The sequence below is a fragment of the Homalodisca vitripennis genome, chromosome 3 (assembly GCF_021130785.1).
Source record: "Homalodisca vitripennis isolate AUS2020 chromosome 3, UT_GWSS_2.1, whole genome shotgun sequence".
Lineage (NCBI taxonomy): Eukaryota > Metazoa > Arthropoda > Insecta > Hemiptera > Cicadellidae > Homalodisca > Homalodisca vitripennis.
This window is the reverse complement of record NC_060209.1, coordinates 75,919,238-75,940,620: the sequence shown is the minus strand read 5'-3', so window position 1 is coordinate 75,940,620 and position 21,383 is coordinate 75,919,238. Positions and strand designations below refer to the sequence as shown.

The 21,383-nt window shown below is 33.0% G+C and overlaps 1 protein-coding gene across 1 annotated transcript in view; it reads right to left on the bottom strand.

Annotated features, from left to right (window-relative positions):
* The window catches only part of LOC124357070 (vam6/Vps39-like protein), a 48,464-nt gene that overhangs the window by 18,091 nt on the left and 8,990 nt on the right, over positions 1-21,383 (bottom strand). The window contains exons 5-10 of the mRNA XM_046808476.1: positions 20,806-20,986; positions 17,957-18,195; positions 15,401-15,530; positions 6,497-6,642; positions 1,377-1,487; positions 94-316 (exon numbers count right to left, since the gene is read on the bottom strand). Coding sequence (XP_046664432.1) covers positions 94-316; positions 1,377-1,487; positions 6,497-6,642; positions 15,401-15,530; positions 17,957-18,195; positions 20,806-20,986 — 1,030 coding nt within the window. The remainder of the gene's footprint in view (positions 1-93; positions 317-1,376; positions 1,488-6,496; positions 6,643-15,400; positions 15,531-17,956; positions 18,196-20,805; positions 20,987-21,383) is intronic.

The following is a 21,383-nucleotide window of genomic DNA, read 5'->3' as shown; positions in this document are numbered from 1 at the left end:
TTTTCCTCAGCTTATTTCCTTACGGAACACACTATTTCTCTAATGTCTGTACTGCAACCCCTTCATCTTATACAGTATGAACACACTATTTACCTAATGTCTGAAGGTACTGCACAGTGCGTTTGTGACCCCGCAGATTGCTGTCTGGCTGATTTGCCTGTTTCTGCAGCAATTCAAGTGCTTTGTGGTGCAACCCCTTCGTCTGATACAGGATGATCAGCTCACTGTACTTGTGGTGCTTCTTGAGCGTGTGTTCTGTCTCCTCTAGGTGGCAGTAGTTGCGCCTCAGCAGGGGTGCCACAAGAGCATCATTTGTCTACACATCAAATAGCAGTTAATGACTAAAAACCTACAGAATTCCATGGCTCGGTTTTGCAAGTAGTGTGTGCCAAGATAAATATCAACCTACTAATTAGTACCTAGACCTAAAAATCTAATTTTTGGTGTTTAGAAAGATTTAGTGCTACAAAAATGCACATTATTCACTAAATACTACTTATACAATGGTTTGTAATAGTATTGGCTGGCTTGGTTTTTATTATTTTTTAAACTTCTAGATTGGGACTGGGCAGCACGCACAGACTTCATTCTATGTGCTATACATTTACTTGATTTATATATATATATATATATATATGAACAAAATTGTGATAATTTCAAAGAAAATAAACGTATATTTGAATTTGGTAGGAGTTAGGCAATGAAAAAGTACTGGAAATTGGAACATGCTGCTGAATCAGGCTTTTGTGTCAGAGAGTGTACAGAAATGGCCCCTGGAAGTTAGGATATGTGGTCATAATGAGCTGGTGATGCTTGTGTAGGCACAGTCCTAATACTAAGAGTTTTGAAGAATGATCAGGTCAGGCGTAAATATGCAAGACCTTGAAAGTAAAGATATGATGTCTGTACATTGTAATGGTGATAACCAATGTCAAAAGTTGGATAACATGGTTGTGTTGGGTTGAAGAGTGTGTAGGGAACACTCTGACATCAACAATTTAGTGATACATGGTAATATCTGGCTGTCAAATCTTAGAATAAGTTGGGCAGAGTTTGACACTCTCAGACATGTAGTGAGCTGTTTGTTCGGAGTATGTTGTCAAGACTCCATTATGCCTGTATAAATGTGCAGTTCTGTCAAGCTGTCCTGTTTGATAATGTGTTTAACAAACTTTGAATTCTTGTCTTAGTAAAAAGATCCTTTTTTGATATTAATGTTTTTATTTTACCACCATAGAAATGAAATCTGATGTCACCTATGAACAAGAAATTATAGATAAATCAAACTTTTACCTTCTATTCAAATAGTTCTTAATATATTCAGACTTGGTTTTCTATCATCTAAGTTGTCAAGATTATTACCTTTCATGACTTACCTGTAAATAGCACTTTAATAGGGTTGTATCAATAATCTGCATTAATTGCTGAGTTGATTTAGATTCAAAGCTCTTATCTCCCGATTTCTTCTCAAGTATTTTTCTCCTAACCTAAAAACAAAATTACACATTAATTACCATCAAGACCTTTTAACCTTTGTGAATGATAGATATTCTGGTATTGTTATAACAATATAGCCCCATGAACATTGTAGAAGATAAACTAGGTGGTGACAAAAACATCACAGAATGATTTTCTATATTTAAACAGAGTTTTGTTAAAAGACTTCTCCTCCCATGGCTGGTAGCACTGCTGGTGACAAATCAGTCGAGTTGGCTCTTTCTCTGTTCTCCTGTTGAAACCATTATCCAGATTGTTTCCATTAGTGCTGTTTTTATTTATTTGATTTTGAAATGTCAGCTATAAATCAACATGGAAATATTACATTTACTGTTTTGCTTGAAAATATCTAACTGAGGCTCTTTTGAGTCTGAAGATGGAATATGGAGAATATTCAATGAAAATAACAGTACAGTGTAAGAGTGGTATAGCGTTTTTACAGCGATCACACAAAAGTGACGTTCAGAGGGGAACCTCTCTATTTCAGCCTGGTAGTAATTCTAGAAAAAATTGATCGTGTTTAAGAACTTGTTTGCATGGGCATGTTAACAGCAATTTTCACTAAAAGTTGAAAATACATTGTGTTTGTTTGTGCATGGTTCTAAGTATTGCTTGTACAGAAAGAAGTTAAAATTGTTTCCAGGGATTTGATTGACATAGATGATGAAGATGACAAAGTTTATTGAAGAAAATATTACAGGGTTATGAGACATGATGCTTTCTGTACGATAATCAGACAAAACATATGTCATGTGAACAGAAGGACATATTCTGCTTAGTCAAAAGCCCAAAGAAAGTGATATTATAGGTGGTTTATATATATATATATATATTTTTTTATTAGTCATACCTTGCTAATTTGAACCTCTTTAGTTAAAAAAAACCTCTAAAAAACTCAACACAAAAGTTGCCACATGAAAGTGCAATTTCCTTTATTTAATTGACATTGGGACTCGGGAGTCAGCGTCAGTCAACTGATACGTTAGCTACTTGTGCCATGTTGCTGCATTACTGTACAAAGATATTAAGTGCATGTGTAGTGACATAATGGACAAGTGTGTGTGCACGCACACATGCGCATATGTTACTACAGTATTTACCGAAATGATTTTTAAATGGGGAGCCTATAAATCTTTGACTATTGAGGAAAAGATTAAAGTTATAGATTCTGTGAAAATTGGCAATAAGAAGAAAAAGAACAGACAAGACTTTAGCATTCACAAGTGAAAAATATCATGGAGGGAAACATAGCAAAGAACGTTTTACACTGTTATTAGCAACAAACATGTCAGGGACAGAAAAGCTCAAACCTTTGATGTTAGGAAAACCTAAAAAGCCCTGCTTTGCTGGAGTAAAATCATTTCCTGTTGATTATGATGCAAAAAAAGAAAGCTTGGATAACTGCTGATCTGTTTAGCAAATGGCTTTCTAAATTAGATAAGCATATGATTAAGGAAAAACATAAGATACTGTTATTCATCCACAACAGGCCCATAACGCTATTCCATAAATGAAAGCTGGATAAGTACAGTTTCTTTCTGCAAATACAACATCTAAACTGCAACCACTAGACCAGGGTATTATAAATAACTTTAAAACTTTTTATATGAAAAATGTTGTTAGAAAAATTATTTTTGCCATTGACAAAAACACATTCACTTCAATCAATTTATTTTAAGTAATGCGAATGGTTGACAAGAATGTAACACAGAAAACTATTGCTAACTGCTTCAAAACCTGTGGATTTGTAAAGCCATTAACAGGAGAAAAAGAATAAAAAGAGCCAGAAGAACGAGAAACAGAAGAAGAAGAACCAGAACAAGTTATTGGAACGAACATAGAATTAGAGTGGAAACAAAATCAGCAATCTAATATTAAAGATCAAATTACATTTGAAGAGTTTTTAAATGTTGACGCAGATGTAGCAGTTCCTGGAACTATGACTGATAAAGATATTGTGAAGTCAGTTACACACATTGAAGATGAAAGTGAAGAGGAAGGGGAAACTGAAGAACTAACAGTGATGGCAAGGGAAGAAAAACGAGCATTATATTTACTGCAAGTTTTTCTTGAACAGTCAAGCAATATTGATGACAGTGTGTTCTCCTCTATTGTGACCATTGACAATATAATTGACTTTCAAATGTTTCAGTCATTAAAACAATAAAAAATAACTGACTTTTTCAATAATTTAGTAACTGACTAAAACATGAATTGTGTGCCCTTTAACAGTACTGTATAAATTTTGACCTCTGTAATTCAAAACCTCTTTATATCAAAACCTCTACAATATGAACGAAATAGTGTTTCCCTTGAACTTAGAATTAGTGAGGTTTTACTGCATGAGGACTGGCTTACTACGTTTTTATTCCTAATGTACAAACTGTTAACCAAGTATGAAGATTCTGAAATGATTACCAAATGCCATCAGAAATATGTGCAACTACAGATTGGTTTTTGCCATATGACAAAACTTCACCACATCTGCTTGACTTGCTTGTGAGACAGTATCTTGCCAAGCACAATGTAATGACTTTGGAAAAACCCTCCCTAATCTCTTGACCTGGCACTAGCAGAGTTTTATCTTTTTACTAATTAAAAGATAATTTAAAACTGAAATGAGACAATCCAACTGAAGGGGTTTTCAAGAATTGGATTTCAATAGGAATGTTATGAACATTTATGTGAAAGGTGGTGAAATGAGTGTATGAATGTACGAGAAATGTACTTAGAAGAAAATAGAATATCTCTGTACATATTTCCATAATTTGTGATTGACCAATTCGTTTTTGACTTTTTCTTGCTCATCAGGGATCTAACTTGTTGAGACATTAATATCATCATTATGTTCTTTTGGACTTACTACAAGTTTATTGTTAATATCTATTTTTAGGCAAAGAATCAAGCTTTAGATCAGCCTAAAAGCATAGTACACACATAATCTACCACTTATTTGTGAAAGTATGTATGTATATTAGGCCAAATATATATATATATATATAATTGTCACATAATCAGTAAGCATTATATAATTTTAGATAGTTCAAATATTTTACATTCAAAAAATTGTACACTGCCTCTCCATAATTTTTTGTTTTGGTTTAATTGTTTTAACATGTTTAAAAATAAAAATAATATAGCCAAAAGAATAAAAGTAATATAATCCAATGGCGGTTTGCACTGAACATACTATTTGTAAAACTATGATGCTTGATTCAAACATTGAATCAAATAACATTTTACCAAGTTTAATGAGTTGATTAGAATATTTTACAGAAAAGTACAATGATTCAACTTATGATTTGGCTAATGAAATGGTGGGAACTATCAGATTAAAATCATGGTGAAATTTGAAACATTATATCCAGTACGCATTGTATGACTGATTTCACATTTACAACTGATGACATTCAAAGGAAACAAGGAAATAAATCACTACATAATCTAGATTATGCAATGTCACTAATCATTAAATCGCCATTTCATACATCTTTTAGTTGTTTATGTAATTAGTTCGTAGATTTTTACAGTGTGAAGTCATTGTATGATACTACTTACATTTACTTATATAATGACTGACAATTCACATGTTTATTTTGTGTATTATATGTATTTTTAAACACATGTAAAGCTAATAAAAATAAAATAAATAAGCCTTGCAAGTCTACTGTTGTATAAGTTCCGTCCTATTGAGCTAAGAGCAGTTGAAATACAGGAAAAGGAACAGATTAATTTGCTGGTGAAAGTTTCGGTAAATGCATGCATGAGTTATTCCCAGACAGACTTATTTACGGGAATAAGAACAAAGATTATTATTATATCATAACCTCAGATGTTAAATTTACCCCCATTAAACATAGAAAGCATGAGAATCTTAACCTACTTGTGTAACTCCAACAACTGGCAACAGTCCTTAACCTAAATTCCATTGTGAACTCCTTCTCTTACATGCTCTGAAGAAGCCATTAGCAATGATGACATACCAGTGATTCAATATGTTAATTTTGCATCTGACTATAATAATGGTTCTTTCAAGTGAGCTTTGCTGATTAGTCTGTTTTACTGTGAGATGTGCATTTCTAAGTAAGTAAAATTTTGAAATTCGATTGCTTCATCAGTGTGGTTGTTGTCCAATGTATAGCTACATAATGTTAGCAAGCCACAAAAACCATCTATTATGTTTAAATTCTGTTATACGTATATAAAATGTCTCCACTGATTGAGGATCCTGCCAACTGAGAAATATCTGTTGTTAGTCACTTTCTCAATGTTAAAGGCATGAAAGCAAATGAAATCCATTGTCAGATTTGTCAAGTGTATGGAAAAAAAACAAAATGGATGATGGAATAGTACAAAATGAATAAGATATTTTAAATATGGCCAAAAATGTTTAAGATGAATAACAGTACTAGCGACCTTTAGTGATCACTGAAGATTTGGTACAAGAAGGAAACTAATATGAGAAACTAAACAGAAGCTTCATGATTTTTTTCATTAACAATATTATAATGAAAAAATTAATAACTCTCTACGATTGTCACTAAAAGTTTAAACTATCGAAAACAGAATTGTTTTTCTCCATGACAAAATGGGCACAAGATCATTTGGGAACAATGTGACCATCCTCCATTCATCACCAAGTGATGTAAGTTTTGTAACTGAAGAAACATCTTGAAGATCACGTTAAGATGATGATGATGATACTAAATGATCGGATTACTGTGGCTGTTAAATCAAATGGAAAATTTCTATGACATTGATACACAAAAGCTTTTGATATGATAAGTGACTTAATATGGTGACAGTAAGTAAATTAGTTGATTAAAGTGTTAGCTTTTAGGTAAACATTAAATTGTTACAAAAAATTCATATAATTTTTTAGTATCAAAATAGTAGTTAAAAAACAAACTTCGTATTATTGGTGTAGAGCTTTAAACCAAACTAATGTTTAGGGATCAACTGTCTGATGCTAATGTATAAAAATTTATAACATAGTTACTTCAGTTAAGTATTCAATGAGAGCAAGCAATCCACTCTCCAAATCCATATCTTCCAGCAACTCAACGACCTTCACAGAAGTCTTGGCGTCATCTCTAGCTTGCTGTGGCAGTAACATGGGAAACAATCTGATCACTTCATATGGATCTGCGACAATCATGACATAAAAAATTTACTATAGGATTTCATCAATGTTTGAAACGAAATAATACTATTAGCCTACTTTAATTTTGATATCTAACCTATTATTAGTATATAATTGGAAAAAAAAATTATCTGAGCTAATATGAGCATGGCTTAAGAAATGAGGTTACAGAAAAGAATGAACGAATTAGTTTTAATAATACTATACAGTATTTTAGAATTTGAGCCATATTTACATAATAATAGAGCTCTATTTTGAATCCTGAGATTAGTTGAATAGTCTACATGACTTAACTGTAAAGGAAAGAAATAGATTCTAATTAGTTATATTTTCTTAATTACGTATACAAAATAATTAGTTTAAAGTTTGTCTATGACGATGGATGGTTTGAAAAGGATTCGGACATTTGCTTTCATAATATAATACAAAAGTATAACACTTTTTAACATTATAACAATGGCAAATGTCTGAAATCCTATTAACCTTTCAAATTATTGTTTATTTAAGTTTAAAACTATGGCTTTTTTATTAATTAAAGCATCCATTTAAGATCCCACAGAGTAATAAAGGTTTTTGCTAACATTTCTATATTTACATATCTGTATGTAAACAATTATTCTATCCCAAAAATAAACATATTTTTAACGAAACTTGGCATGCAGGTGATATTCATGAATAACATATATTTAAAAGAACTTTGTAATAATTAAAATATTTCATATTTTCCCCACAAAAGGATATGTTTTTTTAAAAGATTTTAAAATTACACAAATTACATTCCACTAACTCGCTGTTCAATACTGAATATTAATTTTTGTTAATTAGCTGGTCTTAATAAGTCTAGCTTGTGACGAATATCTCCAATTACCTTTTTCCGTTTTCTCACAATACAGTCACATCTCAATTATCCCATTGGTAATCAATGGAAAGCCTTCCTCAGTTAACCCAAAAACAAGGTTAAAACAAAGGCAATACACTTTATTGACATGTTCGTTGAGAACAGTACATGCGTCATTGGTACAGATTTCATGGTTGTATAAAATTTACATAGCTTAATCTAAGTTACAAGTTTAAAAATTCACTTTCTGAGTAAAACGGTCTCTCTTGTAGCCAGGCAGTTAATGCTTTTTTTAAACGTTTGGGTGGTTCATCCTTTAGGGATTCTGGAAGTTTATTGAAGTAGGCTGCTCCCTTATATGATGGTTTCCTGGCTGTGAGGCTCAGGTGGTGTACAGGCAGTGTGAAGTCAAGGACATGGCGTGTGTGATACTGGTGAAGGTCTCTGTTTCTAGTTTTTCTTGAGTGTACTGCATGCAGAATTACTTCTAGGATGTACAAGTTTACTACTGTAAGGATCTTCAATTTTCTAAATGCTTCCCGGCAGCTTTCTTGGTATTGGAGTCCTTCTAGAGCTCTTATTGCTAGTTTTTGCTGCCTGAGGATCTTCTCCATGTTGCAGTTAGCTGTTCCTCCCCATAGTGCTATACCATATCTGAGATGTGTCTCAAATAGTGAAAAGTAGGCTGTTTTATCTGTGTCTTTATTGCTAATCTGTTTAATTCTGCGTATTACAAATATGCTGGTGCTTAATTTTTTGCAAAGCTGTTCAGTGTGTGCTTTCCAGGTTATATGTTCGTCAATTAATATACCAAGGTGATTTGTTTGGTTTTTTGTTTCTAGGTCAGTGATTGGAAGATGTGTATTTTTTTGCCTGGTGGAGAAGTTTATTTGAACAGTTTTATTGTCATTTAGCACTAAGTTGTTCGAGATGCAGTATTGTTTTGTTGTGATTAGGGCGCTGCTTAGACTTCTGGCAAGGTGTTGCGTGGTTTTGTTAGATATTGTTATGACAGTGTCATCTGCGTACATGGTTGTGTGGCAGATGCGCTCTAGGTAGTCAGGTAGGTCGTTCGTAAGCAGTAGGAACAGGACCGGGCCCAGCACTGATCCTTGTGGCACTCCCATCTGCATGTCGGCAGTTTTTGACTGAACTTTTTCTAATAAATTGTTTTTAGTGTATTTCCACCAGTTGTTTCCTGTTGTTTAGGTAGTTCCAGAACCAATCTGCAGTTTTAATCTTTTACACCCATGCTTTTTAGTTTTTGAAGAAGGCGTTTATGATTTAAGCAGTCAAATGCTTTTGTAAAGTCTAAGAATAAACTAGTAGCAGTGTGGCCCTCTTCCAGTTTGTCTATGACATGCTCTATAAGTTGAATCAAGGCCGTGGTTGTGGATCGTCCTTTCATGAAACCATGCTGATGTTTAGTTAGTAGGCTATTGTGCTCAAGATATTGTAAAAGTCTTTCCAGTACTATTTTTTCAATAATTTTGGAGAAGGTGGATATGAGTGATATTGGTCGGTAGCTAGTCATGTCGATGGTTGGTCCTTTTTTGTATTTCGGGTATACTTTTGCTGTTTTTAGTTTTTCAGGGTAAATCCCTTGTTGTAAGGATATGTTTATGATGTGTGTTAGGGGATCAGAAATTTCTTCTTTACAGATTTTTGCTAGTTTTGATGAGATGTTATCTAGGCCAGATGAGGTTTTTGTTTTCATGGAGTCTATTGTTTTCTTCACTTCTTCTTTTGTTGTTGGTTCGAACTGAAAAGTGTTGTTAGTGAGTGGCGGGGGATTTTGGCTTGTAGTATTTGTGGCATTTAAGTGGCTGTTTTGGAGAGTTCTTTGTGCTATTGAGGAGAAAAATTTGTTAAAGCAGTCTGCTACTTTTGCAGGGTTGTGAAGTATTTTTCCATTGATTTGAAGGTGTATTTGGTTGTTCGTTTTGTGACTGGCTGTCTTCTCTTTGTTTATTATTTGCCATAGGGCTCTGGGCTTATTTTCGGAGTTACTTATATGTGCTGCTACCAACTCTTTTTTGAGCTTTTTGAGCTTTAAGTCGTAGTCCTTTTTCCTGGCTATTGTCTCTGTTTTGTCTTCTATTCGGCCTGTGCACTGCTCTTTTTCTAGGGCTCGGATGTACTGTTCCTTAAGTCTTGTGCATTCAATGTCCCAGGTCTGGGTTTTGTTATGTTTATTTTTGAAGGTCTTCAGTGGGCAGGTGTTGTCAAGGGTTGCTTGGATGATATTGTGGAATATGTTGTAAGCTGCGTCAGTGTTGTTGGAGTGGTACACAGCATCCCATTTTTTGTTTGGCTAGATTTGATTTGAAGTTTTCTATTGATTTTTTGTTGAAATTTCTCTTCTTTGTTTTAATTTTGGTGGGACAGTGTTTTACTATGGTTAGTGTGGTTAATTGTGCTGTGTGGTCAGAGAGGCCGCTTTGGATTACTGATGTTTTTACTAATTCTGGGTTTATGTTAGTGCACACCCAGTCTATTGATTTTGAAGTTTCATGGGTGATTCTTGTGGGTGGGAGCTGCATCCTTACCAAGTCAAATGCAGCGAGAAGTTCTTTTAATTTAGTGTTATCACTGTTCTCCTGCAGATTGTCGGCATTAATATCACCCATGACTATGATTTTTTTGTATGTGCTAAGTGCTTTGTCCAGTACATTTAATAGTATATCGATGGCATTGTCTATCTTTGTGCTTGGCGGTCTGTAGACCCCGAGGACATTTATTGTTTCCTTTCTAAGTTTGATTTCGAAAAGGGCTGACTCACAGATAAGTTCAGTTTCATCTGAGCTGGTTTCTAGTAGTTTTTACACAAATTTTTGTAGGTCTTGTTTAACATAGCCTGCCACTCCTCCCTTAATGTGGTTCTTTCTCGTAAAGCCTCCAACGAGAGAGTAGCCTTCTATGTTTGTTCTTTCTAGTTTTTTCTTGATTAAGTCCATGCTCTGTTAATATAATAAAGTCTGGTTTATTGTGGCTTAAAAAATGATTTAGCCTTTCAATTTTGTTTGACAGCCAGTTAATATTCTGGTGAAGTAGAGTGAATTGATTAAGATTTGTGTTTTGTTCTGTTGGTGTAGCTATTGTTATGTGTGTTCTTTTCCCTTCAGGCCCGCTTCTAAAAAAGGGCTGTTATTTGGTAGTGTGGTGTATTTAGGGTTTTCAGGGGATGGTAATTGTCTGTTTGTTTCAGGGTTTAAAATACTGTTCAGAGGTGGTGGAGGATGTAGCGATTTTTGTTTTACATTTTCCAGTTTTAATTTTTTAGTTTGCTTATAGTAGAAGTCAGTTATGGTTTCACCAGAGTTGAGTTTTGTGGCTGTGATAGGAGGGGCTATTGTCACTTTGAAATTATTTTTGTAAGTTTCATTTTCGTGTGTGGAATTTTCGGTTCGGAGCTTTTTAATGGTGTGCTCTGTTGTATGTGACTCTGTATTTAAGCCTTGGTTCGATCTGTACTTTGTTATTTGCAGTGATGCGCTGTAAACATTTCTCGTTTTCTGTGTCTTTGATTTTTTGTGTGGGATTGGAAATTCTTCTTCCTGTCCTTGCTTTGTTTGTTTAGGTGTTCTGGAAGTCATTGGAGTCGGAAGTGTGGCTGTTCTCAGGCATTCAGTTTTGTCAAATGTCATATCTTCAGTTTTGTTAAATGTCATATCCTGTTTTTGTGTTGTAACACTCAGGTTCTCCAGCTTATTAAGTCGTAATTTCAGTTCGGCTAATTGTGTTAGTACATACATGTTTGTATTCATGGCCGGTGTTTCATTATTGCTTGTCTGTGTTTCTGAGTTTTTCAGTATTTTTTCAGATATTGTGTATTTGTCCATTGTGTTTCCCTTTTCAAAATGAGATTTGCGTTGCATTTCTTGAGCCCTTTTTTCTAATTTGGTAATTGTTACTTCTTTTTCTTTGTCATGCTCTTCAAAGTTCTTCTTCAGCTGTTCTTGCATTTCTTTTTCTTTCACTAGCTGCTTTTCCAGTTCGTAAGCCAGATTTTCCAAGAAGTTATTTCTGTTCAGAATGCGCTCCTTTTCAGTTTCTAGTTGTGCTATTTGTTCTTCATAGATTAGTTCATTTTTGTTTTCTAGTTCTAAGATTTTTGCATTTAGCTTACAGTTCTGTAGGCTAGTTTGGTATAGGTCTTGTTTAAGTTTCTGGTTTTCAGCAAGTAGCGCACTCCCTACCTCTGCAGCTAAGGTGAGCGATGTTTCGAGGTCAGCGTTTTCTTGGTTTTCAAAGTTTTTTACTTTGGTTGTAATTTCCTCTATTTCAGTATCATGGATTTTAGGGATATTTAGGCTCGTGTTATTTCTTTCTTCCGTCTCTAAGATGTCGCATGGGGTGTTTTCAGATAATTGGTTCACAGGTGATTTTGGAATGTTAAGGCATTTCTTGCACATCCAATTTTTAATTTCATTTGTTGTTAGTTTTTTTAGTTGTTTGTCCTTAATGTTAACACAGCCTCCATGGTACCATAGTTGACATGAGCCAGTGCACTTAATAGATGAGTATTTGACTCCGATGTCACAGGCACCACAGGGGTATTTAGAGCCACTAGTTTTAATTTTGGACATTTTAAAAGTCTGTTTTATAGGCTTTGGCTGCCTGTCTGTCGATTTTTGGTGGACAGGTTTAATTAAAATATGAATCAAAAAATCAAAAAATGAGTCAAAATAGTTAAATCAATCAAGTTAGTATTTATTAAATTTATTTTAAGTATTTTTATACTCCTATAAAAGATTAACAATTTAAATACACTCAAGCCAGTAATATGAGTTAAAGGGAGCCATTAACAACGTTAAACTAGTAATTAATTGCTAAATAACATGGTTTTCGGTTTAAATCACCTAATAAGAGCATTTGCAATCCATTTATATCGTCTATTTAGTTGATAATAAAAACATGTTACACAATTTAATACCAATAAAAATTAATAAACAGTGTACAATATTTCAAATTTTACTGATGAGTTATGATTACTTATTAACTCGTTGTAAGAAATTTATCTTGTTTTTTTTTGGTGTATTTGCAGCAGCTTCTTTTTTTATGATTGTCCAACATAATCAGTTTGTTACTAAGTAAACTGTCTTCATGTCCTCCAAATAATCTAGCAAACATTTGTGATTTATTAACCCTTTTAGTGCTACAGCGTCTACGTCGTAGACACTGCGTTTATGTCTAAAAGTGTTAGCGTCTACGTCATAGATGCAGCGTATTTTTATATATATTGGTTCAGTTTATGCAATTTACTGGCTGCAAACGATGACAGTTCATCCAAAAGCCATAGAGTAACGATATTTGTATATTTGATTGCTGACGACCAGCTGTTTATACGTCTTTGACATGAAATAAAAAGAAGGTCAGTTTGGATGTTTACGTTGCGATCGAACTGACACTGTGCTTTGTTTACTCTGTCTTATCTTATTTTATCCATTAAAATGTGTTATAATTTTGAAATACTACTTCATTAGTATTCCAAATCATTGCATTACTTCATTTTTCATTTGTGTTTTCCGTGTGTATTATATTTTACTAAGTTACAAACTATGTCTATTAAGAAAACCAAATTACTTCACCTTTTTTATAGTCTTATTACTGAATAAACCCATTATTTAGGTAAAAAAGTGTTAAATGTGCTTGAATTTCTTTTTTTTTACAAATAATAAAGTTGGTAAAGTATTGATGCTAATAATAGTAAGTGTATTACTTTTTCTCTTGAGCGTTTCAAACATTACATGTAGAGCAAAATTTGCCAACATATTTTATTTTTCATCCACACTTCTTATTTGTTGTGTAAAAATAAAATAATACATATGGAATTTGTTTAGTTTTTAGTTGCTCTTTCCGATGGTAGCATTAGAAAAATAATATAAAATTGTTTACATACTAAAATTGTATGCCAAAGTGAAAACAAAAAAAAATTATTAAAAAATTTACTATTTAAAATTTTTTTATAAAAATGCAAATATGTAAAAATGTATTTTTTTTTATTTATTTCTGTTTATTGGTTATTTATCTTTCATAAAAAAAAAGTAACAATATATGACCTCAAATAAGGAAATAATAAGGAATTTATTAAAACTCTGCATTTATGCACTAAAATGCTTAGCACTCTTGGGTATGGCAATGCGCCAGACCTCTTAGCACTAAAAGGGTTAATGCTCCATGTGTGACCTTGGGCTCAGCTGAAAACTCCTCCTCCTCTTCAAACCTTTCACTTTCAAAGGCCAGTAAGCTTTTTCAACATTTAATCATTCATTGACATTTAACAAGTTTGTAACAAAGTATGCAGGAAAACCAATGGGGGAGTCTAAAAATAGTCACAATCAAAACACTTGCTAGTGAACAGAAAGAGTGACAAAGCACTAGAACATAGGCTACACGTGTCTGTCTGTGTGTTATTATTACTTATTACAACTGTCATTTTTCACTCACTACACTGCCTCGCTGCCACTTGGTTTTAACATGATCTCACCTCTTATCCATAAATGCTGCATGGCGGCTAATAATCTAATATTTCCAATTAGTATTAAGAAAACTCAATTTAAATAACTTTTTTAACCCAATTAATTCACAACACAGTCGTTCCTTTCCCAAAAAATCAGAAGTTGACTGTATTTTATGAATAGCACTTAGGAATTAAATCACAAATGCTTAAAATTAATGCCAACTATTTATCAACCAACAGGGGTAGTGCATTTTTTGTTCCAAAAATAACCAATTTGTTAAAAGCATTAAAAATCTCAATAACAAAAAATCTCCAGGGATTGATGAGATTCGAGTTTGTGATTTAAAACTTATTTAAGAAAATAAACAAGTTTGATTCTCTGTGATCGAATTAATATTTCATTGAGGTCAGGAGTGTTTCCAGATATTTTATAGATCACAGTGATTCGACTAATATATAAGGTTGACTCAAAGAGCTCAGTGTTGAATTACCACTCAATAGCAATTTTGTCTGTACTAGACAAAGTATTTGAAAATATGTATCATTTTACTAACCAAATGTCCTGCAGAATTATTTTCCTTAAGAAACATGGTGTTTGGAAACAAAAAGGTACAGAGACAATTTTGTTAGTTTTAATCGATGTTTTAAATAACAGCTTAAACTGCAGCAAACATAATAGCACTTTTTATAAATTACTCCAAAGCATTTGACACATTAAACCATAGCATTTTTATTTTCAGTCAATAAGAAATATTTATTTTTTTTTACATTTTAGTTTAATTTCCTTCAAAGAAATAAAATATTAACTGTTACTAAACATGTTATAAGGAATAAATCAACAACCAAACTAGGTATCATTCCACTGGCTGAAAGCACTGCAAAATTACAATCATATTAGTAAAACTATACAAAATGCCTCAAACCTGGAGCCTGGTCCTTTTGGTTAGTAACTAATTTCAGGCGGTCTCTACAGGGTTAAAATGTAAAAATTCTCCATTGGTAGGTTTCTTTTAATTTATTTTTTAGCCTAAATTATTTCCAGATTTTATTCAAAAATTAAACATTATTAATAATAAAACACTTTTTTATCATTTCTACGTTTCATATTGAGTTTAGGTGATGCAATAGTTCTAGTTAGAGTGTTTGAAATGATGGTGCAAGATGGGAGCCAAATTAATTAAGGGGTTCCACAGTAAAAGTTTGCACCAGGTGTCACACAAGCTGATACTGGATCTCGTTAAAATAGTAAATTTTTCCACCAACCACTGACATGAAGAAGACAATTCTTAGTCAAAACAATGCTTTGAACCTGCTTACAACAAATTTTTCACACACTAATGCGGAGATCTAAAAAAACTAATATACTGTAGTAAAATAATTAATGCATTAATTGTTATTCCTGTAAAAATGCATAGCAATTAAATTATTATTTATTGTACAACTGAATGTATAAATTTACCTGTGTCTAGTTTTAAAAACTCTTTCATTGAAACATGAAACTTCTTGTTGTGGAATAGATCAAATGCATATAAAGTCTTAATTTGATGAATATTCTTAGCCTTTTCTTCTTCCAAATCATCTGACAAATTCTGAAAAAAAAAACATCACAGCTTTGTCAAATACTTCAAGTTTGAAGCTTAAATGATTGTAACTGAGTTAGTAAATATTAAGAAGCAAAAGAACTTAAGGAGAGACCAAAACATGTTTGTTACAATAAATTATCTGATATGCTTCTCTAAAACCTTTTTTAAAAGATAAATTTAAGATGTTATAACTAAAAAAGAACTCAAATGATACAACCAATTTTACAATACACACAACTTTTTGTCTTTAAGACAATGTTGATGTCTTGGCATATGGTGTACAGGATCAGTTACCGTATTGGGCCTTATGTTGGGTGGGATCCTTTTGTGTAGGATCGGTGTTGGCCCTCGTTGATTGTCTAATGCAGTGTTTCCCAAACCTTTTGGACCCAAGGCTCCCTTTAGGTCAATACTACTTTCCGCGGCATCCCACCCCCTCAGCTCAACTCAATGATAATAAATAACAATAAAGAATTTTGACTTTATAATTCACTTAATAATTAATTCACACCAGTACAATATTTGCCTGTATGCCTAATGTTTAGTATTAGCATAATATTAGCCATCATAAAAATATCAAGTAAAAACTGTGTTTTTAATAAAACTTTTTTATGTAAAACCATTTACTATTCACTGATTTTTAAAGAAGAACACTATTATTATATTATTGTCAGAATTGGAATAGTACAAGTAAATATAAAGAGGGACGTAAGTAAAGTATTTATTTAAAGTTTTACACAAGCCAATCGGACATATTTGCTAAATGTCTCTGCGAAGGATGAGAATTTCATTAAATTAATACATCAAAATTTAGACTGATGTTCAAAACAGCAACACACACATGTTCCAAAGTTTTTAAGTTTGGCTTGTATTTTGATTTTATGACTGCCACATCTGAGAAGCCCTCCTCAAACAAGTAGGAAATAGCAGAGGGTATCAACACAAGCAACGCTTTCCTGGCAATTTGCATATTTTAATCCAGTCTTTAATGAAGTATCTATTTGGAGTTCAACCAGTTGTTCACTCTCTCAACGTTTATATCATTCTCTTTGTTAAATGGATTTGATACCCACATTATCAACTTTGCATCGTTAATAGGGAGATATTCATAAATATAAACTCAGTTTAGAAAGATCTTTCTTCAATAAACTGTTTCAAGGCAGAAAATCTAGTGTATTCAACTTTAGTCTTGGTGGCCTTCCACAAACCGAATTTCTTTTTAAAACCTGTAACAGATCAACATTGATAAAATTCAAATTCATATGGTTCGCGCGGTGAGAATGGTAAGTGGAAATTGATGTATAACCTGTAGATGCAAATAAGGATGTTTTTCGTTCTATTCAATCATATCGGTTTGGGTTGGAGGTTTGGAGCTAACGACTTCCGTTGATTTCCGGTGTGTGACCCCCGTTTTGTGGGCCTCAACATTTGGCGGAGAAATCTCAACCATAAAAGTGGAGTATCTAATTCAATAGTGTATGTTTTGTTCTAAAACTTTAATTTGTTTGAATAAATAACACCTCGACTATTAGCACAATTAAATAACGACATGTATAACAATTCAAATTGCCATCATGGGGGATTTAAAATATCAAAATTCATTTTAAATCCATCAACATCAAATGACCAACAAGTGGGGTTTTCAGAATAAATATAGATCTATAAAACAAACCTTCCACTTTGTCTAAAAGTTTTAAGATATTTGTGTTCTTTTCTTGCAACTACTTACTTAGTATGTTCAATTTTTCAAACAATTCAGGAAGAAAAGCTTTCAACAGAAAGTTCCTATCAATAACTTTATCAGCAATGACATGGTTTTTATCCTTCTGGTAAGCATATATTTCGTGTCTCAGCTCAAACACTCTAGAAAGGGGGTTACCAAGAGACATCCTTGAATCCCTCTTTTCAACCCGCCATTGAACTGCCACTATCAGTAGACTACATATTACAAAACATTTTTGCCAGTCAATTTCATGCTTATTGGCTTGTCTGGGTGGAGTGATGTGCAGCATAAAGGTAACATATTCCAAGATATAATAGTGGTGACCTTTGAGTCTCTCACCACAATGGTATTGATTCGATGATGTAGCAATTTTTTGTTTATGCTTAATCGTTTTAATATCAAAGTAATTTGTGGAGCTATATAATTTTGTATGGCATTATAAATCTAGTCTAGTGTAAAGGCAGAAGTAAACGTATATTTTAATTTTTTGTACACAAAATTATATTTTTTTAAACACTGTCGCTCAACCGCAAGACTTCGAGGTACCCCAGGGCGCCATGGTACACACTTTGGGAAGCACTGGTTACCGATTCTGGTTCGATAAAAAATTACCGATTCTCTAGCCGATCTCTAAGCCAAATATAAACAACTGTAATACTGCAAAAGGACATCATTACTTATGATAATAAATAAATCAATAAATACAAACCGTCAGTTTGACTGCCAACTGGAACTGTTTTTGTTCCAGCAAGACATGTATCTGTTTGGTGACTGGCAAAGATTGTACACACCACACATGTTCAGTGGATGCCACATACACAAGCCCCTGCTTGCAGTAACAAGCGAGGCGTGCCTTCAGCGGCAGACTTTGTATCAATAGGTGAGGCTCCACAGTGCGCACCTCTATGCTTTCTGGTAGTAGGGCCAACAGGTAAGGCTCATCATATGCTGCAAATACCCACTTTAATTTCAAAATTGAACAGTATTATAAAGTAAAGATTATTTGACATCTTTTGTCATCAGATTTTTAAATCTGTTATTTCAGTGTGATTCAATTTTTAGTTAGGATCAGTTGTGGAGTGATAAAAGGCTCTAATCAGAAAAGAAAATATTTATTTGGCTCATCAAAAGTATATGATACAAAACACTTACATAGCTTGTGAATTTAAAGTATTCTAAACTATACATTTCAATATTATTTCGTATATCAATACAAAAATTATCCTTTCTAAAGAACCATGACAAAAACTACATGTACATAATGCCACCCACAGTGATGTCACTGGGATTAAACATTTAAATATGCAATAAACATGGGCATATATGTATATTGCTTATAAAAGTGATTTTAAACTTAAAATGTTTGAAAATGTTAAAACCAGCCTTCTTCACGATAACAATATAAAGATAATATATTCTAAAAGACATAATATTTATACAACTACACAAATTTTGAAGTTGTAAAAAATAAGAGACTGTCTATTTGTTTTCTGAGTGGCTAACATCTGCATAAACAAGCAGCAAATGCATGGCATTATACAGACATAAATATAGAATATACAAACTTCATGAGAAATATTATTTATAAAAGCATAATAACTTTGTAATTAGGTGATCTACTGTACAGGATTTTAGTGATCAGTAAATTGCATAATGCTCCTCAACTGAAATTCATGAATGAACGCAGCACACCAGCTGCGCAACAGAAATGTAAAGGTAGGAAATACTTGTACTAACTGCAAGTAAAATACTATTTACAAAAGTACGGTCATTTATCAATTAGGTTTTATATTTACGGCAAAAAAGCTTTAGCATTCCGTAATTTGTATAGTGATGATCATATGATGAATAATTATGCAGCAGATCCTGTTTATCAATTCTCCAATCTGAATCTTTGTTGAAGATTCTATGAATTAGAGATTCGGCTTCAACACATCACTATTTCTTTCTATGATTAACTTAAAGCCTTAATGTTTTTGACACCTGAAGAAGAGAATACATTTCCATCTCAAAACTTAGCATTTTTATTTTTGAAACATTAATGACGGCAAATGTCCAAAGCCCTAAATGTCTTTCATTTAGTAGATGAGAAAGTTAAAGAGAACCGACGGTTCTTAATAACAATGTTTCAGACATATTTCTACAAGTTTTCCACAGATACAATTATTGTTACTGAGTAGTCGGTTATCAGAATCATCTACTTTAGTGCTAGATTTTCTTCACTGGTAGGATGTATTTTTGCTTATAGTTTAGATAAGCCGATCACTGTTAAGACAAGTGCCTAAACAATCATTTGTGGAAAATATTTAGAAAAATAGTTTAAGGTAAAATCTTTAAGTAATATATAAAATGATCTTGCACAAATGTATTTGTGTTTTTATTTTCAATTTGTGATATTTTTCTATTAATCTATCAAACGCAGCATGTTAATATTACTAAAGTAATAAAAATAATAGTGCAGAACGTATTGATCAAAAAATTTTAACCCTCAAAGGGTTAAATAAACTCTACATCATGCTTGATCCCCTAATGCAGCCATCATCATGGTATACACGAGTCCTTAGTGATAACAAAGTCTATATACAAGGTATGTTAAAAAAATAATGAGAATTTTTTTATTTTTGAAAAAGATATAATATATTTATTTGTCTAAATTAATATTGTTACTGTGGTAATAATGCCACTTGGTTCAATGCCTAGCAATGATCACATTTTCTTCAAAATAGTCTCCATTTGATATTATGCACTTGTCCTAATACTTCTTCCAATTCTCATGTTGAACTTGAAGATAGTATTTCCTATTGACCTTGCGGAAAGAATTCATGATACACTACGCCATTAAAATCGAAGAACACAGTTAGCATAAACCAAGGTCTACTGCACTTATTGAGTCTTTTTTGGTCTTGGCTATCCCAGAATGCCTCCACTAGGATAATTGAGGTTTATGCGGTTTTAATGTAATAACCGCAATCCCACAATTAGTTACTTGTTATTACACGTTTCAGTAATTCTGCATTGTTGTTGACTTCATTTAGTGACTCCTGAGCAACTTCTATAGACCGTTGTTTTTATTCAAAATTCAAGAATTTTGACATGCCAACATCATACATGACTTTTCTGATCTTAATAACCATTTCTTTCATTTATTTCACGCTTTCATCGGTTTTTCTTTACGGCCTTCTTTGACATATTTATACCACTTGTAAAGCCTTTTACAAGTTTTACTCATATGAAACTTACCATAGATCTGTGTTAACATTTCCTGCACTTTGTTACATTTTATTTTGTTTTTTACATAAAATTTGATACAAATTCTTTAATCAATTTGCTTTACCAAACGAAAATCGTTTAGTTCATAAAACAAGTCTAACCTTAGCAATTGTCACTGAAAAAGTAAAAAATGAATACAGCTGTAAATGTTACTATATTTCAGGAGCATGAGTACCAGCATAATAAAAAAAGTCTACTTACCCAGCGTGCAAAACTTACAAATTCCCCTTACTTTTAGAACACACCTCGTATAGTCATACACATAGCAATAGCCAAGAAGTGTTTTACCTTGCTGGATGGGAACCTCAGACCACTTGACGGCCAGGTTGAAGACAGCATCTCCGGCAGTGTTCATCAACACACTCTGAGTGTCCTTGCCCAGCACGAATGTGTCTTCTGATACCTTGGTGACACTAGGCTCCTGATGTTTAGTCCCTGTTGGAAACAGGTCCTTCTGGGTTTTGTCCAACTGTAAACATAATACCAAACACTGTATACATCATCCTATTGTCTATTGACAACTTAGTGACACTAGGCTCCTGATGTTTAGTCCCTGTTGGAAACAGGTCCTTCTGGTTTTTGTCCAACTGTAAACATAATACCAAACACTATATACATCATTTCACTGTCTGTTGACAACTTGGTAACACTAGGCTTCTGATGTTGGAAACAGGTCCTTCTGGTTTTTGTTCAACTGTAAACATAATACCAAACACTATATACATCATTTCACTGTCTGTTGACAACTTGGACACTAGGCTTCTGATGTTGGGAATAGGTCCTTCTGGTGTTTTTTCAGCTATAAGTATAATTCTAAATACTATACACATCATTCTACTAAGTTTTTTTGTACTATTATATAGACT